Raw genomic sequence first — 17,292 nt, forward strand, 5'->3', positions numbered from 1 at the left:
GATGGCTGGAGGCTTTTTTTGCCCTCTCCTGAGCAGCGCTGCCTCAAGCCTCCTTCCCTCCATGAAACACTCCAGACCCTGACAGCGCTGGACATTCCAGGTTGCTGATGAAGGACTTGAGGTCCCTGTTCCAGTGTGGTCCCTCGGGGTACAGAGAAACAAGCTGTGTGCTGGCAGGGGCTCCCTGGGAGCTGCAGCTCTCCCTGTGCTACTGGAGGTGTGCCGGGAGCAGCTCTTCCTTGTGTGGCAGCTGTCTGGGACCACAAAGGATCCCCCCCTTTTTTGTTTCTCCCTCCCCCCCTCCCCAATTCCTTGTTTCCCCACCTTCACATAGGGACATAAAGCTGCGCAAAGCCAGGAATGAGATCAGCTGTGCTCAAGCCCTTAACTCATCCTTGCTGCCTGTGAAGCTTCCTCCCCCCCCCCCCCCCCCCCCCCCCCCTTTTCTGCTGTGTAACGGTGTAGATGTGGTTCTAATGCTGAGCCAGGCTGTGCTGCCCAGAATAAATCCTTCCCCCTCCCTCCCCTTTTCTGCAGCGCCTGCTGCGTCCCTTCCCTGGGGAGCAGCCTGGATCACGGATGGGGATGGGGATGGCTCAGGCCAGCCTACCCCATCCCCGCCGGCACGTCCGAATCCCACGGCACAGGAGTCCCGTCTGCTGCCCCATGCCTTGTGCTCACATCGCTTGGTTTTGCCGACTCGGCATTTTCTAGCTCTGCTCTCAAAGCCTCTGTTGATAAAGCTAAAAATTCATGGCACGTACTGGCGCGCTCTTTAGCCAAGCAGCAGCCGGGAAGGGGGGATGCTGTTTGCTGTTGGTCCAGATTCCTCCCACTCACATTTCCCTGGGGGTGAGTGGCGTTTTGCTGCTCCTTGCCCAGTGCTGGGGCTTTGGCTTGGCCCACGGCACGCTTTAGCCATAGCTAAGCTAGGAGCAAGGCACCATGGCAGCCTGGGACCCCATTCCCAGCGCATCCAGCTGAGCCCCTTTCATCCATGCTGGAGCCGCAGGGTGCTCAGTGCCACGGGGAAAGGCTCCCGGTGCTACGCAGGAAGGAGCGGAAGTGGCTGGTGGGAACGACCATGGGATCTGCTTTTTCATGCAGCTGTGAATGGCTCTTTGGCAGCGGAGTGGCTCCAGGCATCAACACCAACCAAAGGCACATGACGGTCAGATGGGTCCCGCGTCCCCCAGGCTCCCTCCAGCACTGGGGCTTTGCCGGGGCACGGGCGCGGCATAGTGTTTAATCGTGCCTTTGACAATCCCTATCTGATCCATTGCCTGCCCCATAGCAAAACACCTTCCCCTGGGGCCGGGCCAGGCGAGGCTGGTGGGGCAGATGGAACTGCCGGCCCCACACATGGTGGCTGGGAGGGGCAGCTTGGCTCCTGCAGTGGGGAGGGTCCCACTGGGGTCCCCAAGGTGCATGGAGACCCCAGGAGACACAGGACCCCAGGGTGCATGGACCCCCCCCAGGGTATGCAGGCTTACAGGGCACATGGAACCCCCCAAACACACAGTCCCCCAGGGGACACAGGACCCCAAGGTGCAGGGACCCCCAGGGCACAGAGGACCCCTATGGTATACAGCCCCCCAAGGTGCATAGCCCCGGGGGTGTGTGGACCCCCTCAGGGCACATGGGACCACCAGGCACGTGGTGACCCCAAGCAGTTGGGCTCCCCAGGGCTGTGTCGGGGGTCCAGCCTCCAGGGTGGCTCCCTTGGCTGCTGGGGTGCTGTCGTCATGTGGGTGCCCACCCTCCTCGGGAGGAGGAGCCGCTGGAGATGGCTTTAAAGTGGGGCAGAGAAAAGGCCCTTTCTTTCCCATCACTCTGGGCCAGCGGGCGTGTGGCTGTGGGGACGCCGGGCAGGGCTGGCAAGGAGGACAGCCGTGACACCGGGGGTCCCAGCAGGCACACAGCAACCCCAGCAATTCCCCAGGCAGTGGGACACACCCACCCCATCCTCAATTCCTCCGCATCCCCTCGGCCCCACCGCTGGGCACTGAGAGAGTGCTGGTGGGGTGGGCTGTGGGCTCAAGGGGTCTGCGGGCACTGGGGAGGGGCCCCAGGGGCTCAGCCCCCAGCCGGGGGGGGTGCTGAGGCTGAGGTGGGGGCCATGTCGACACTCGCCCCCCTGCGCCTGCTGCGTGAACCCTGGAACGCCAGTGAGGGCAACCAGAGCAATGCCACGGCCGGGGCTGGCAGTGCCTGGTGCCAGGGGCTCAACGTCCCCAACGAGCTCTTCCTCACGCTGGGGCTGGTGAGCCTGGTGGAGAACCTGCTGGTGGTGGCCGCCATCCTGAAGAACAGGAACCTGCACTCGCCCACGTACTACTTCATCTGCTGCCTGGCCGTCTCCGACATGCTGGTGAGTGTCAGCAACCTGGTGGAGACGCTCTTCATGCTGCTGATGGAGCATGGTTTGCTGGTGATCCACGCCAGCATTGTCCGCCACATGGACAATGTCATCGACATGCTCATCTGCAGCTCCATCGTGTCCTCTCTCTCCTTCCTGGGGGTCATCGCTGTGGACCGCTACATCACCATCTTCTATGCCCTGCGCTACCACAGCATCATGACACTGCAACGGGCTGTGGTGACCATGGCCAGCATCTGGCTGGCCAGCACCGTCTCCAGCACCATCTTCATCACCTACTACCGCAACAATGCCATCCTCCTCTGCCTCATCGGCTTCTTCCTCTTCATGCTGGTCCTCATGCTGGTGCTCTACATCCACATGTTTGCCCTGGCCCGCCACCACCTCTGCAGCATCTCCAGCCAGCAGAAGCAGCCCACCATCTACCGCAGCAGCAGCTTGAAAGGAGCCATCACACTCACCATCCTCCTGGGTGTCTTCTTCATTTGCTGGGGGCCTTTCTTCTTCCACCTCATCCTCATTGTCACCTGCCCCACCAACCCCTTCTGCACCTGCTTCTTCAGCTACTTCAACCTCTTCCTCATCCTCATCATCTGCAACTCGGTGGTTGACCCCCTCATCTACGTCTTCCGGAGCCAGGAGCTCCGGCGGACGCTGCGGGAGGTGGTGCTGTGCTCCTGGTAGGCAGCAGGACACTGGTAACAGCACAACTGCGCCCACCGTGGGATGGACAGACAGATAGACGAACAGATGGACGGGAGACGTGCCCATGGGGCATCCCCCAATCCGGGCTGGTGGTCTCATGGTACCCAATAAAGGCTCTTTGCAGTGATGCTGTGGCTGGCACCGCCGTGCAGCCCCCGGGGGGGTCAGCCCTTCCCGGCCCCACCGTTTATTCGAAGCTCAGTTCCTCCCGGTGGCCGCTTGTCGGGACGTGGCCACCAGCCCCGGGGCCAGGGGAACCGGAGTGGGACTGGGAGGGACTGGGGGGGCGTTGGAGCAGCCCGGGGCCGTGGGAGGCAGGTCTCCGCGAGGCGGGGGGGGGGGGGGGAGGGCGGGGGCGGCCCCCGGACAAAGGGCCCCGTCGCCGCCGCCGCCTTTGTTCTCGATCCGCGCCCGCCGCCGCCCACCCCGTCCCCGTCCCGGCGGGGGTTCCAACCGCCCGGGCCCTCCCCGGGACAGACCCCCCGTGTCCTGTCCCTGCCCCATCCGTGACGGGACACGAGTTGGGGTGCGTGTCGTCCCCCCGCCGCCCCGGGATGTTCCCGCCGCGCCTGGGTGGTCCCTGACCCCCCCTCCCCCGCGGGTACCGGGGTCCCCCCGCATACCGGGACGGGCGGGTCCCCTTCCCTCCCCCCCCCCCCCTCCGCCATGGGTGTGGGGGTCCCCTCCCGTGTCCCCCGCGGGTACCGGGGGTCCCCGAGCCGACGGGGCCGGGGAGTGGCGGGGCGAGGCGGGGCGGGCGGCGGCGCCGGTGCCGCAGGGCTGTTGCAGCGCTGCGGCGGCGGCCGCCGATTGGCTGCGGGGAGGCGGTGACGTCAGCGCCCGGCCCGGTGCGGCGCGAGGCGTCTATAAAGGAGGCGGCGGCGGCAGGGCCGCCCCCCGCGCTCCCGGTGCCGCTCCGCTCCGCTCCTGCTCCCGGTCCCGCTCCCGTCCCGCTCCGGCCCGGCAGCACCATGAGGGAGATCGTCCACATCCAGGCGGGGCAATGCGGCAACCAGATCGGCGCCAAGGTAACGGCGACCCCGCCCCGCTGCGGAGCCGAGCGGCGGACAAAGACACCCCCCGCCCCGCTCCTGCCACCCCTCCTCCCCCCCCCCCTCCCCCTCCCCGCCGCACCGGGCGGACAAAGGGCCCCGCCCCCCCCGTGCCTTTGTCCTCCCGCCGCCGCCCTTCAGCACCGCGGACAGCGCCCGCCCTGCTCCGCGCCCCGCCGCCAGGGGGCGCCCGCCACGCCCTGCCCGGGGGGGTCCCGGTGGGTCCCCGTGTGTCGTGTGTGTCTGTGTGTGTCGTTCCCCCCCACCCCGCCCACGCTGAGCCCTGTGCCCCCAGTTCTGGGAGGTGATCAGCGACGAGCACGGCATCGACCCCAGCGGCAACTACGTGGGTGACTCTGACCTGCAGCTGGAGCGCATCAGCGTCTACTACAATGAGGCCTCCTGTAAGCGACACCCCCGCCCCGGGGTCCCCCCGGGGAAGGCAGCCCGGCACCCCCACCCTGGACGGGGGGGGGGGGGGGAGGGGCACCCCCCTCTGTCTTCCCCGGTGCAGGCAGGTCCGGGGGCTGCTCCCACCCTGGGGAGGGGGGGCGGACATGCTCCCACCCCATGGGGCCCTGGGCGAGGGGGGGCAGACATGTGCACCCAGTCTGTGGTTTGGGGGGGGATGGGACGTGCACCCAGCTCCATGGGGGACCCTGTGCTCTGGAGGGGGGACACATGACATGCACCCACCTCCATAGGGCCCTGGGGCACTTTGGAGGGGACACTTATGACTCGCACACTCAACCCCATGGGGACCCTGTGGTTTGGGGGGGGCATGACACATGCACCCAACCCCATGGGACCCCCCCCCCCCCCCCCTGCATATGGGGGGAGAAGTGTGCACCCAGCTCCACAGGGACCCTCTTGTTTGGGGGGGACATGACCCCTGCACCCAGCCTTATGGGACCCTGTGCCCTAGGGGGGGACATCACACGTGCACCCAGCCTCGTGGGAGCCTGCAGGGTGTGGGGGGGGCACCCACGGGTGGGGGGGAGTGGCAGGTCCCCTCCTGGCATGGGGTCTCTCGCAGCTCACAAGTACGTGCCTCGCGCCATCCTGGTGGACCTGGAGCCGGGGACGATGGACAGTGTGCGCTCGGGCGCCTTCGGCCACCTTTTCCGCCCTGACAACTTCATCTTCGGTAGGTCCCCGGGGAGGGAGGGACGCCATCACCCACGTCCCCAGACCCCTCCCGGGCCGTCGTCATCCCTGGGGCGCTCGGCGGGTGCATCCCCACCCGCGCCGTGGGGCCCGGCACAGCCGGCATGCCGCCAAACCTCTGCGGTTTCCGCTTCCCACCCCACCCTGGCCTCAGATCTTGCCGATGCTGCCGCCGGCAGCCCCTGTCCCCTCCCCGGCGTAGGCGCAGGGGTGCCGGCAGCTATCGGGTGCCTCTTTTTCCCCCCTGGCAGGGCAGAGCGGGGCTGGGAACAACTGGGCCAAGGGACACTACACGGAGGGGGCCGAGCTGGTGGACTCGGTGCTGGACGTGGTGCGGAAGGAGTGTGAGAACTGCGACTGCCTGCAGGGCTTCCAGCTGACCCACTCGCTGGGTGGGGGCACTGGCTCCGGCATGGGCACCCTCCTCATCAGCAAGGTGCGGGAGGAATATCCTGACCGCATCATGAACACTTTCAGCGTGGTGCCATCCCCCAAGGTGTCGGACACAGTGGTGGAGCCCTACAACGCCACGCTCTCCATCCACCAGCTGGTGGAGAACACAGATGAGACCTACTGCATCGATAACGAAGCTCTCTATGACATCTGCTTCCGCACCCTCAAGCTGGCCACTCCCACCTACGGCGACCTCAACCACCTTGTCTCGGCCACCATGAGCGGTGTCACCACCTCCCTCCGCTTTCCTGGCCAACTCAATGCCGACCTCCGCAAGTTGGCTGTCAACATGGTGCCCTTCCCACGTCTCCACTTCTTCATGCCGGGCTTCGCCCCACTGACAGCCCGTGGCAGCCAGCAGTACCGTGCCCTCACTGTCCCTGAGCTCACCCAGCAGATGTTTGATGCCAAGAACATGATGGCTGCCTGTGACCCCCGCCATGGCCGCTACCTCACCGTGGCCACTGTCTTCCGGGGCCGCATGTCCATGAAAGAGGTGGACGAGCAGATGTTGGCCATCCAGAGCAAGAACAGCTCCTACTTCGTGGAGTGGATCCCCAACAATGTCAAAGTGGCTGTCTGCGACATCCCTCCCCGCGGGCTGAAGATGTCCTCCACCTTCATCGGCAACAGCACGGCCATCCAGGAGCTCTTCAAGCGCATCTCTGAGCAGTTCACAGCCATGTTCCGCCGCAAGGCCTTCCTCCACTGGTACACAGGCGAAGGGATGGACGAGATGGAGTTCACCGAGGCCGAGAGCAACATGAACGACCTGGTGTCTGAGTACCAGCAGTACCAGGATGCCACGGCTGAGGAGGAGGGCGAGATGTATGAGGATGACGAGGAGGAGTCGGAGGCGCAGGGCGCCAAGTGAAGCCCGATGCCCCCCCTGCTGCCAGCAGCCCCTCCGGCTTTGCGCTGCCACCCCGGCCGGGCTCCCCCTGCGCGCGCCCCTTCGGTGTCTCCTGACCCTGTCCCCCCCTGAGCCGGCTCGGCCCCCCCCGCCCCCCTCCTGCCTCCCCTATTTTCATTTTTTACTGGTTTGTGTCTATTATTTTTTTTGAATACTTAATAAATTTATTGCTGTCCAGGTACCAGCTGTCTGTAGCTCCTTGTTGGGGGGGGACAGGGACCCTCTTCTGGGGGCAGCCTGGGGGCTCTTCCCAATAAGTGGGGGACTTGGGGACCCCATGTGCCCAAGGTAGCCGTGCCCAAGCCCTGGTGCCCTCCCAGACAATGCCTGTCCCAAATGTGTCCCCTTGCAATGTGTCCTGCCCCATGGGGTCCAGGCCCCCAGGGCTGAGGGTGCAGGTGCCACCTCATCCAGCTGCAGTGGCTGTGCCTTTGTCCTCTCTGTCCCCCTTCTCTCTAGTGGGGTGGTGGCTGCCTCCTGCCAGCACCAGGACAGCATTGGCCCCTTGTCCCCCCAGCTGAGGTGGGGGCATGAACCCCAGGGTGCTCCCCCAGGGCTGGCATGTGTCTGGCTTGGGGGATCCAGGGTGCCCCAAGCCCCCCCGGGTTCTGGGGACCCCCAACTCCAGCCTGGGTGCTGGGCTACCCCCAGGGTGGGGGGCCAGGCTGTGCTGCCATGGGGCTGTAGCCCCCCGGGGTTGCTGCTCCATCTTGGGGGTCCCTCAGCCCTGGTGAGGAGAGGGGGGCTGTGTTGTGGGGGGAAGGGGCTGGGGGGGCAGGGGGCTATAGGGATGAGGAGCTATGGCGCTGGGGGCTACGGGGACAAGGGACTATGGTGCTGGTGGCTCCAGGAGCGAGGAGCTATAGGGCTGGGGGTTATGGGGGCTGGGGGCTCTGGGGACAGGGGGCTATAGGGACAAGAGACTATGGGGCTGGGAACTCTGGGGACAAGGGAATATGGCGCTGGGAGCTCCAGGAGCAAGGAGCTGTAAGACCGGGGGTTATGGGGACCGGGAGCTATGGGGCTGGGGTCTCTGGGAGCGAGGAGCTACGGGGCAGAGAGCCGCGGGGCACAGTTCCAGGGGTGGAGACGGTGGTTTGTGGGGCCGCGGGGCCGCGCCGGTGGGGCCACCGGCTCGGTGGACAGCCCCGTGGTGTCGGGACGCCGCGTCCCCCGCTGTCCGCCGGGCGCGGCCCCGCCCGGGCGCGATGCGGTGCGGCGCGGTCCTCCGGCCGAAAGGGGGCGCCAGCGCGGAAGGGCGGGGGGGGCGGGGCGAAGCGGGGCGGGGCGGTGACGCAGCGCCGGGGGGCGGTGCGCGGCGGGCGGTGCGGCGGTGAGCGGGGCGGGGGCGCTGCCCCCTGGCGGGCGGGGAGCGGTGCCGGGGGCTCCGCTGAGGGCCGGGCGGGGTACGGAGGGGTAATATGGGGTGTATGGGGGGGGGGGCGCTGCCATCCTGGCCCAGGGCTGCGGGGGGGCCGTAGGGTGGCGGGACGGGGTGACGGCGGGCCGAGGCGGGCGCAGGGCGGGGAGGGCGGGCGTGGGAGGCGGAGAGACGGGTTTGTCGGCGGCGGAGGGTTGATGTCGGGGTGTCGGTGACGGTGACAGGGTGCCGGTGGCGATGGCGTACGACGAGCGGCTGGCCCGCTTCCGCCAGGCCCACCTCAACCCCTTCAACAAGGCCCCCGAGCAGGGGGAGCGCCCCGACGGGGGGGGGGCCGCCCCAGGTGAGTACTGACACACTCCCCCCAACCCCTCCGCCCCATGGTGGGGGTGGGCAGGCGATCCCACACCCACCCACCCCCCATGGCGCTCACCCCCTTGCAGCCCGGCAGCCAGACACGTCCCCGGGGGACCCCGAAGGCGCCCTGGACCTGGGCCTGGCTGAGGACCACTTCTCCCGCCCCGTGGTGAGTGGGGCCGGGGGGGGGGGGGGCAGGGTAAGCAGGGCTGGAGGGGTTGTGGGGGGGCTGCCAGCCCACCCTCCTCATCCTCCCTTTGCTGCTGCAGGGCCTGATCCTGGCGTCGGACGTGCAGCAGCTGCGTCAGGCCATCGAGGAGTGCAAGCGGGCCATCCTGGCGCTGCCCGAGCACTCAGAGCGGCAGAAGGACGCGGTGGTGCGGCTCATCCACCTCCGCCTCAAGCTGCAGGAGCTGAAGGTGGGGCTGGAGAAGGAGGGGGGGTGTCTCCATGGCAGTGGGAGGCCACACTGACACCCCCTCTTCCTCCTCTGCAGGACCCCGGTGAGGACGAGCCCAACATCCGGGTGGTCCTGGAGCATCGCTTCTACAAGGAGAAGAGCAAGAGCGTGAAGCAGATGTGTGACAAGTGCAGCACTATCATCTGGGGCCTCATCCAGACCTGGTACACCTGCACAGGTGGGCCCAGAATCCCCCCTTCCCACCATCGCCCCACGTCCTCATCCCCATGCTGATGGCCACTCATCCCCCCCCCAGGCTGCTACTACCGGTGCCACAGCAAGTGCCTGCCGCTGGTGAGCAAGCCCTGTGTGCGGGCCAAGGTCAGCCACCAGGCCGAGTACCAACTCAGCATCTGTCCCGAGAGTGGGCTGGACAGCCAGGACTACCGCTGCGCCGAGTGCCGTGCCCCCGTCTCCCTCCGTGAGGCTGCGCTGGCACCGCAGGGGGCTGGGGGGAGCTGGGGGGTGTGGGACTGGGCTCCTCTGGGGGCTGCATGAGGCTGGTGGGGGGTGTGGGGCTTGGTGTGTGTGTGTGGGGATAGGCTCCCTTGGGTGCTGTGTGGGGCTGGGGGGAGCTGGGGGCTCTGTGGGGCTTAGGGTTGTGTGGGGCTGGGCTCCCTTGGGGGCTCTGTGGGCTAGGGACTGGGGGATGTGTCAGGCTGGGCTCTTTTGGGGACTGCGTGGGGATAGAGGCAGCTGAGGGGCAAGGGGATATATGGGGCTGGGCTCCCTTGGGGGCTGTATGGAGTTGGGGTGCTGTGGGATGGGGAATGTGTGGGGCTGGGCTCCTTTGGGGCTGCGTGGGATTGGGAACTGGGGGCTATGGGGAGCTGAGGGAGTCAGTCAGAGCTGGGGGGGCACAGTGCATGGGAAGGTGACGTTGGGGCCCTGCAGTGTCCCTGGGTGCTGCTGCATGTCCCATGGAGGGTACATGGCGTGGGGCGAGCAGGGTGTGGTGCAGTGCTCGTGCCGGTACATGTGCCAACGCATGTGCCGGCGCGTGTGCCGCCACAGGGGGGGTGCCCAGCGAGGCCCGGCAGTGCGACTACACCGGCCTCTACTACTGCAGCAGCTGCCACTGGAACGACCTGGCCGTCGTGCCCGCCCGCGCCATCCACAACTGGGACTTCGAGCCCCGCAAGGTGCCCCTGGCGTGGGGTGGGGGCTTGGGGGCACCCAGGGTCCCGGGTGGTCACTTGGGGGGGGGCTGTGTCCCTGGGTGGAGATAACTTATGGGTCCATGTCCCTGGGCATGAGGGTCCCTGGGGGCTGCATCCCTGGGTGGAGGTCACCTGGGGGGGGAAGGGTGGGTCTGTGTCCCCCAGGGCTGTGTCCCTGGCAATGGGGTCCCTGGGCAGTGGTGCTGAGGATTCCCAGGGCTGTGGTGGTGGGGATGGCCCAGTGCCCGCCAGATGACAGTGTCACCAGGCACGAGGTGACGGCCGTGGGCGGGCAGGTGTCACGCTGCAGCATGCGGTACCTGGCGCTGATGGTGTCGCGGCCCGTGCTGAAGCTGCGGGAGATCAACCCCCTGCTCTTCAACTATGTGGAGGAGCTGGTGGAGATCCGGGTGAGTGCAGTGGGGCGCACACGTGGGGGGGACCCCACCTGGCAGGGCGGGCAGCTGGGGGCAGTGTGGCGGAGGGAGCGTGGGGTGAGCGGGGAGAGAGATGGGGACCCTGGCAGCACCCGCTGGGTCCCACAAAGGGGGAGCAGGGCAGGGGTAGGGGTCAGGGTGCCCAAACCGCTATGGGGCTGAACTTGACCCAGCTTTGTCACATCCCCGTCTCCATCCTGTCCCCAACCTGTCCCCATCCTGTGCCTGTCCCCATCCTGTGCCCATCCCCATCCTCATCCCATTCCCACACTGTACCCATCTCACCCCATCCCTTATCCCCATCCTGCCTCTGTCACTGCCCTTTTCCCTGTCTCCGTCCTGTTCCCATCCCATTCCCATCTCTTTCTCATCCCATCCTGTGCCCCCGCAGAAGCTGCGCCAGGACATCCTGCTCATGAAGCCTTACTTCATCACCTGCAAGGAGGCAATGGAGGCACGGCTGCTGCTGCAGGTCAGGCCCCATGCAGGCAGATGGGCTGGAGGGGACCCCGGGGCTCCGGGGCACTGGGGCTGAGCGTGGCAGTGACAGGCGCAGCAGTGCCGAGCACAACGGTGACGGGCTGTCCTCCTGCAGCTGCAGGACCGGCAGCACTTTGTGGAGAACGATGAGATGTACTCGCTGCAGGACCTGATCGACATCGAAGCTGGGCGCCTGAGCTGCTCCCTGACAGAGATCCACACTCTCTTTGCCAAGCACATCAAGCTGGACTGTGAGGTGAGCCCGCGCCATGGGGCAGATTCAGCTGTGACCCATGGTGTGGCTCCCGTGGGGCCAGCGTTGTGCTGGGGGTGGACGCTGGCAGGGTCCCCTCTGGGCACCATTGGGACCTTCTGCCCACTCCCACCCTAGCGCTGCCAGGCGAAAGGCTTCGTCTGTGAGCTCTGCAAGGAGGGCGATGTGCTCTTCCCCTTCGACAGCCACACCTCCGTCTGCACCGACTGCTCCGCCGTCTTCCACAGGTACAGCACGCATTGGGGACGGCCACCTCCTGCCAGGCCCACTGATGCGACACCTGGGGGGGATATGTGACATGGGCAACGCTGGGTCCAGTGCAGTGGGGTGACCAGCATTGTCCCCTCCCCACAGGGACTGCTACTACGACAACTCCACCACCTGCCCCAAGTGCGCCCGGCTCAGCCTGCGCAAGCAATCCCTCTTCCAGGACTCCGGCACTGAGACAGACCCCTAAGGAAGGGGGGTGGTCCAGCCCCATGGCCACCCCCCACCCGCCATGGGGCCATGGGAGAGACACATGCAGCCCCACAGCCATTTGGGGTCTGGGGTGGCCCCCGGTGCTGCGAGGCAGCTGGGACCCTCTGCCTGTGGGGACAGTGGCCCTGGGCCCAGGCTTTGGGGGGAGGGGAGGTCGCTGCTGGACCCCAGCCTCTCGCAGGCAGAGGTGCAGGCAGGACAGGGCAGGGGTCGGGTGCTCTGCTGCCTGCAGCCGCACGACATGGGCGAGAGTGCTGGCTGAGCTGGAGCCACGGGCGCTGCCGGGGAGGGCGACCGCACCGGGGCTCGGCAGAGGAGCCCCCCCCGAACACCTTTCACCATCTCTGCTGGGAGGGCAGGAGCTGGGGGGGGGGGGGCACACTCCCCCACACAACACACAACGCTGCTGATTCTGGGGGAAAACACCCGGTTCACCGCACCACGCACATCCCGGTTACCGGGGCAGAGCCCCCGGGGGAGGCCGGGCCGGGCGGTGTGCGGGGTCCCCCCGCGTTTGCTGTAGCATTAACGATGCCTCTGCGCAACCCAGCACTCGTGTCCCGGCTTTGGCGCGGCGGCAGCGGCGGCGGAGAGAGGCGTGTGGCGGGGGTGGGGTGGGGGTGGTGTCGTGTGACGTCATCGGTTAGCGCTAAGGCGGGGGCTGCTCCCGGTCTTCCGCCCACCGGGAGCGGCAGCGGTTAGTGCTGCCCCGGTACCGGCTGGGATTCCCTCCCGTGCCGCCCCGGCTCCCCGCTGCCCCCCGTAGCCCGGGCCCGAGGGGAGCCCCGTGTCCCGCCCGGGGGTCGCCTCCCCTGTTTCCCCCCCATCCACTTCTTCGCCCTCCCCCGCTCCCGCGGAGATGGAGACGGGCAGAGCCGCGGCGGTGGTGGGTCGGTCGGTTTTACCGGAACACAACGCTGCTACATGAGAACCGGGCGGGCACCGGCACCGGCCACGCTCCGCCGGGCCCGGCCGCTGCTCCCGGCAGACGGGACCGCGCCGGCCCCGGCCCCGCGCTGGGCTGCGGGCAGCACCGGGCCCCGGCGGGGTGGGGGTGGGAGTGTTGCTCCTTCCCCGCCGCCCGGGTGCGGGCTCCGGGCCACCGAGCCTCTCTCCGCGGGGCTGGGGGCTGCCTCTGCCCGGGGCCGGTCCGCCGTGCCTCCGGGCGAGCTGGCCCCCGCCCCCAGCATCAGTCCTGCGTCCCGCCCCGCCCGGGCAGGGCGGCGGGGACGGGCTCCAACGGTGCTCGGGACGAAAGGAAGCGACGGGCACCGGCGTGTCCCTGCGTCTGTCCCCCGGTGCCGGGGCAGCCCCTAGGGCTCCCGGGGCCGCTCGGCGGGCAGGAAGGCGTCCGGGGGTCCCGGTGGCAGTTCCGGGTCGCTGAGGTGCTTCTTCTCCCGGCCCTGCTCCCGCGCTCGGGTCCAGGAGGGCGAGCGCAGGTACCCGGCCCGCGGCACCGCCTGCGGCTGTAGCCCTGCGGGGACAGACGGCTCAGGGCCGGACAGATGGATGGACGGACGGATGGTCGGACAGGCCAAGGATGGCCACGCTCGCTCACCGCTGGGCGACTCTCCGGCCACGTTCTCCTCGTCGGAGTCGGCGAAGACTTCAGCCAGCTCCTGGTCCGACATGTCGGTCAGCTCCGTCAGGTCCAGCAGGTCAAAGTGGACCTCCAGCGAGGAGACGCTGCTCAGGGGCTCTGCGGGCAGCCAGCCACGCTCGGGGACCCGACGGAAGGCCCCGGGGATGGGCTGGGGGCAGCGGGGTGGGCGCCCGGGGGTGGGAATTGTGCTCAGAGAACTGGGGGGTGCAGGGGGGGATGAGGGGCTTGGCAGGGACGATGACCATCTGAGGGCTGGCGGGGGATGCTAAGGGCAGCCATGGGATGCCAGGGGCAGGCAGGAGATGCAATGGGCAGGCAGGGGACCCTGGGGACAGGCAGGAACCCCAGGGGGCTGGCAGGGGACCGCGGGGGCAGGCAGAGTATGCCAGGGGCAGGCAGGGGACCCTGGGGACAGGCAGGGGATGCCCGCCCAGGGCTGCACTCACGTCTACGCTCCGTGACCTGCAGCAGACCAGCGCTGGGGATGGGGATGCCACCCTGCTCCTCTGCAGGGGCTGCAGGGGGTTCCTGGGCTGGACCATGGGCAGGGGTCCCCACGGGGCGCTCCGGGACCAGCGTCTCTTTTCCAAGCTCTGTGATATCAAGACCTGCCATGTTGGTGATGGCAGATCCCTACCAGGCCCCCCTGGGGCTTCTTGGCTGAGGGGATGGGGGCAGCGGGACCCCGGGGGGACGGGCAGAGCTGCCTAGGGCTCAGCAGCCCCTGTGCTGGCAGCCAGCAGCCCTGCACCCCCCGCCCCACGCAGCCCCTTTGTGTCGGTGAGACAAAAGCGCAGCCTGTGCTGGAGCCCAGACAAGGGGCGGTTTGTCTCCCGGCAAGAGCCGTCGTGGCACAGCCCATGATTGTGGCACAGTCATGCCTGGGCATCCCTCCGGGACTGAGCGGGTACCGAGGGTGGGCAGGAGGCCCTGCGTGCCCAAGGCAGCATCTGGCATCACCATTCCAGGACCCAGGCAGTGCCTGGTGCTGTCCTGGGCACACAGGGTCTCCTGCCCACCCAGGGCTGGTGCTGGGGCAGGACAAAGCTGGCCACATATTGGCACCATGTGCCACCAGCCCTGCCATCACCACACTGCCAGGTGAGATAGCATGGGGACGGGCTCACTGTGGGCTGAGCATCTCCTCCTTCCCTTCCAGAATGGGGGCAGGGGACAGAAATGCCCCCAACCCAAAGGAGCTGGGACGGGGAAAGGGACATTATGGGAGGATTTAGTCCTTGTTCTTGCTACACTGAACCACAGGACACCCCTGCCTAACACTGTCTCTGCTGTTTCCTGACCCCGCAAGGTGGGACCAGACATCCTGCACCGCTGGCACCTTCCCTCCAGCTGGGAAATGGGGTCCCCACCCCACTCCAATGCTGGGAAGAGCTCCCCAGGGGGGATATGGGGACTGCCTCTCCTGCCCACTCCCACCGTCCCACCTCATGTGCATCCATAGTGCCCAGCTCCAGTGGGTGACGCAGAGGTGTCACCTTATGGAGCACGTCCTCCCCTGCCACCAGCAGCCTCCCAGCCCCACTCCCCCTTCCGCCAAGCCTCCACCCACCGGGGCGCTGGTCTCTGCTGCAGAAATCCCCTCTGGCCTCCGTCTGCATGGTCACGCCACACCACCGGCCACGCTGCCGGCCACGCTGCCCCGCTCCAGCCTGGGCTCACCGGCTGCCTGGTGGGGAGCGGGGCCGGCATCAGGGCTCCCTCCCTGCACTCCGCTCTGCTGACTCACGTCAAACCGCAGAGCCAGGCAGCGGCCGGCTCCGGCCACCCCACCGGCATCAGTCCCACTCCTGTCCAGTGCCCGGCCCGGTGGCACTGTCCAAAGGGCCCGGTGCCACGGGAGGGCATGAACAAGGCTGCCACCACCACAGGGGTACATGCAGGAGGGATGGGCATGCACAGGAGCCCCAGCATCACCCGTGTCACCATGCAGGACCCCACACACAATGCCAGTGCCTGCCCTGGCTCCACCGGCATGGCCACCACCCCATCCCCGAGCACCCCAGCCCTCCACACTCCACCACCAGTACCAGCACACCTCCACGGGGGTGTTTGCTCTGGCACCCCCCCTCCCCACCCAGCACCCCCCCTGCACCTCAGCCTGCCCCAGGCACCCTGTAACCCGCCCCAGCACTCCACTGCACTTCCGTGTCCCCCCCACTGTACCCCCACAGCCCCATCCCAGACCATCCCTGCACACCCCCCCTTGCACACCCATCCAGAGCCCCCTGCACGCCCCTCCCTTGCACAGCACACACTGCCCCGCTCCCCCCTCCACCTCCGTACACCCCCCGGCACACCCCTTGCAGACACACCCCCTGCACCCCCCCCGGACCCTCATCCAGAGCCCCCTGCACCCCGCCTTGCACAGCATCCCCCCCCCGCATCCCGGTACACACCCCCCGGCACACCCTTTGCACACCCGCCCCTTGCACACCCACCCCGCCCTACATCTCCTCCTGCAGCCCCCGCACCCCCTCTGTCCCCACACCCCCGCCGGCCCCCCCTCTACCCCGCGCGGCCCGGCCCGGTTCCGCCCGCTGCGGGCTCCCGGCTGGTGGAGCCGCCCGGCCCGAGGCCGCGGTGATGGACGCGCCGGACCGTTCCCCTCCCGCCTCCCCGCACCCACCTCACCTACGGTGTCGGCCGCTCCCGGAGCCTCCATGGGCCGGGCCGGTGCCGGTACCGGTACCGGTGCCGGTGCTGGGCGGGGCTGGCCCGGTGCCAGCCCGCAGCCCGCACGCTCCTGCCCGCCGCGGCGGGGGCGGTGCTGGGGGCGGTGAGGGGGCGGGAACCGGGGGGGGACGACGACAACACACCGGGACCGGCCCCGCCTGTCCCGGGGGACCGGGGGGGCGTGGAGAAGGACCCGGGAGCGCGGGTCTGGGAGGCGGGAGGCACAGCGGGGACCCGGGAGGGCACGGGGGGGGCGGAGGGGACCCGGGGGGTGACACGACACACGGGAACCGGGGGTGCAGCGGGGACCGCGGTCGTGCGGCGGGGTCTCGGGTCGCGGCAGAGGGGGCGCTGGGGGACCCCAGGTGCGGGAGCCGGGGATGCGGAGGGGACGCCGGGGCACGGGGGTGCGGGGCGCAGCGGTGAGCCCGGGGGTGTGAAGGGGTCTCGGGCCCGGGCACAGCGGGGACCCCCCAGGCCGAGCCCGGCTCGGCTCCCCCTTCCCGGGCCTGGAGCAGGCCCCGCCGCCGTTGCCAGGGCGGGGCCCCGCGTTGCTAGGGGGCGTGTCCTTCCGTCGCGCAACTCTCGCGAGATCTGCCCTCTCGTTGCCTGGAGACCGCGGCGCCAGCGGCAGCCGCCATGGTGAGTGAGGGCTGGGGTCGCGCCTGGGCCGGGGGGAGAGACGAGACTGGCGGCGGGGGGGGGAAAAGGGAGAGCCCCGAGGCGGCTGGGGGTGCTACAGACCTGCTGCTGACGCGTCCCCTGGAGCCGGGGGTGCGGGTAGCGCAAGGCCGTGGGGCGCGGCCAGGCCTGGCCCGCTCGTGGGGAGGGAGCCCCGAGCGCTGAGGGGGGCCGGCCCGTCCCGTCCCGTCCCGGTCTTGGGGAGAGGAGAGGAGAGGAGAGGAGAGGAGAGGAGAGGAGAGGAGAGGAGAGGAGAGAGCCAGCCAGCCAGCCAGCCAGCCAGCCGGCCGGCCCGCCCCTTGGCGCCGTGCACAGCACTGCCGTGACACTCATGAGACATTAGTTTGGGGACTTGCTTTTGTGCTTGGGAGCTTCACTGTGGAGCTGAGCTGACAGCAGCTGGGCACGACCTGTGTGTGTTCTGGAGGGTCTCAGAGGCTTCCAGGCTCCTTCTGAGGACCCTGGCTGCATCAGCCAGTGCTCCCTGTCACCCTTCTAATCCTGTCCCCGCCATGAGAGCAGGTATGCTTTGTGTCCTGGGCTGGTGCAGGGGCACTGAGCAGCACAGCTTTCTCCCGGCACCCGAGCCACACGCGCACCTCGTGCATTTTCCTT

At 68.4% G+C, this 17,292-nt stretch overlaps 4 protein-coding genes across 7 annotated transcripts; 3 read left to right on the top strand and 1 right to left on the bottom strand.

Annotated features, from left to right (window-relative positions):
- Positions 1-2,119: 2,119 nt before the first annotated feature.
- Positions 2,120-3,064, top strand: MC1R (melanocortin 1 receptor; the record flags this gene model as incomplete). Its single annotated transcript, XM_082489540.1, has 1 exon — positions 2,120-3,064. The coding sequence occupies one exon, from the start codon at positions 2,120-2,122 to the stop codon at positions 3,062-3,064; it is 945 nt and encodes a 314-aa protein (XP_082345666.1).
- Positions 3,065-4,007: 943 nt separating this feature from the next.
- Positions 4,008-6,761, top strand: TUBB3 (tubulin beta 3 class III; the record flags this gene model as incomplete). 3 transcript variants are annotated; one of them, XM_082489373.1, is made up of 4 exons in its annotated part: positions 4,008-4,113; positions 4,433-4,541; positions 5,174-5,284; positions 5,556-6,761. In XM_082489373.1, 4 exons carry the CDS (start codon positions 4,057-4,059, stop codon positions 6,629-6,631), a joined length of 1,353 nt encoding a protein of 450 aa, XP_082345499.1. In that variant the 3' UTR covers positions 6,632-6,761. The 3 variants fall into 3 exon arrangements, with proteins under 3 accessions (XP_082345499.1, XP_082345500.1, XP_082345501.1); XM_082489374.1 differs by lacking the exon at positions 5,174-5,284; XM_082489375.1 differs by lacking the exon at positions 4,433-4,541 and having other exon boundaries at positions 4,057-4,113; positions 5,182-5,284.
- Positions 6,762-8,027: 1,266 nt separating this feature from the next.
- On the top strand, positions 8,028-12,235 carry DEF8 (differentially expressed in FDCP 8 homolog). Its single transcript, XM_082489576.1, has 12 exons — positions 8,028-8,076; positions 8,276-8,394; positions 8,495-8,577; positions 8,678-8,827; positions 8,905-9,046; positions 9,125-9,289; positions 9,883-10,010; positions 10,325-10,438; positions 10,857-10,937; positions 11,061-11,201; positions 11,337-11,446; positions 11,574-12,235. Exons 2-12 carry the CDS (start codon positions 8,289-8,291, stop codon positions 11,674-11,676), a joined length of 1,323 nt encoding a protein of 440 aa, XP_082345702.1. The 5' UTR covers positions 8,028-8,076; positions 8,276-8,288; the 3' UTR covers positions 11,677-12,235.
- A 674-nt stretch (positions 12,236-12,909) lies between these two features.
- DBNDD1 (dysbindin domain containing 1) lies at positions 12,910-14,921 on the bottom strand (the record flags this gene model as incomplete). 2 transcript variants are annotated; one of them, XM_082489153.1, is made up of 4 exons in its annotated part: positions 12,910-13,173; positions 13,258-13,398; positions 13,749-13,895; positions 14,873-14,921. In XM_082489153.1, 4 exons carry the CDS (start codon positions 14,919-14,921, stop codon positions 13,013-13,015), a joined length of 498 nt encoding a protein of 165 aa, XP_082345279.1. In that variant the 3' UTR covers positions 12,910-13,012. The 2 variants fall into 2 exon arrangements, with proteins under 2 accessions (XP_082345279.1, XP_082345278.1); XM_082489152.1 differs by having other exon boundaries at positions 12,910-13,398.
- Between the last annotated feature and the right edge of the window lie 2,371 nt (positions 14,922-17,292).

The sequence above is a fragment of the Vanellus vanellus genome (assembly GCF_965231255.1).
Source record: "Vanellus vanellus genome assembly, chromosome: 12".
Taxonomy (NCBI): Eukaryota; Metazoa; Chordata; class Aves; order Charadriiformes; family Charadriidae; genus Vanellus; species Vanellus vanellus.

Bases quoted from the DNA above. Each gene is read 5' to 3' on its own strand.
- DEF8 (XM_082489576.1), top strand. From the start codon at position 8,289: ATGGCGTACGACGAGCGGCTGGCCCGCTTCCGCCAGGCCCACCTCAAC. The intron at 9,047-9,124 runs GTGGGCCCAGAA...TCCCCCCCCCAG, and splicing joins GACCTGGTACACCTGCACAG to GCTGCTACTACCGGTGCCAC. The intron at 11,202-11,336 runs GTGAGCCCGCGC...CTCCCACCCTAG, and splicing joins ACATCAAGCTGGACTGTGAG to CGCTGCCAGGCGAAAGGCTT.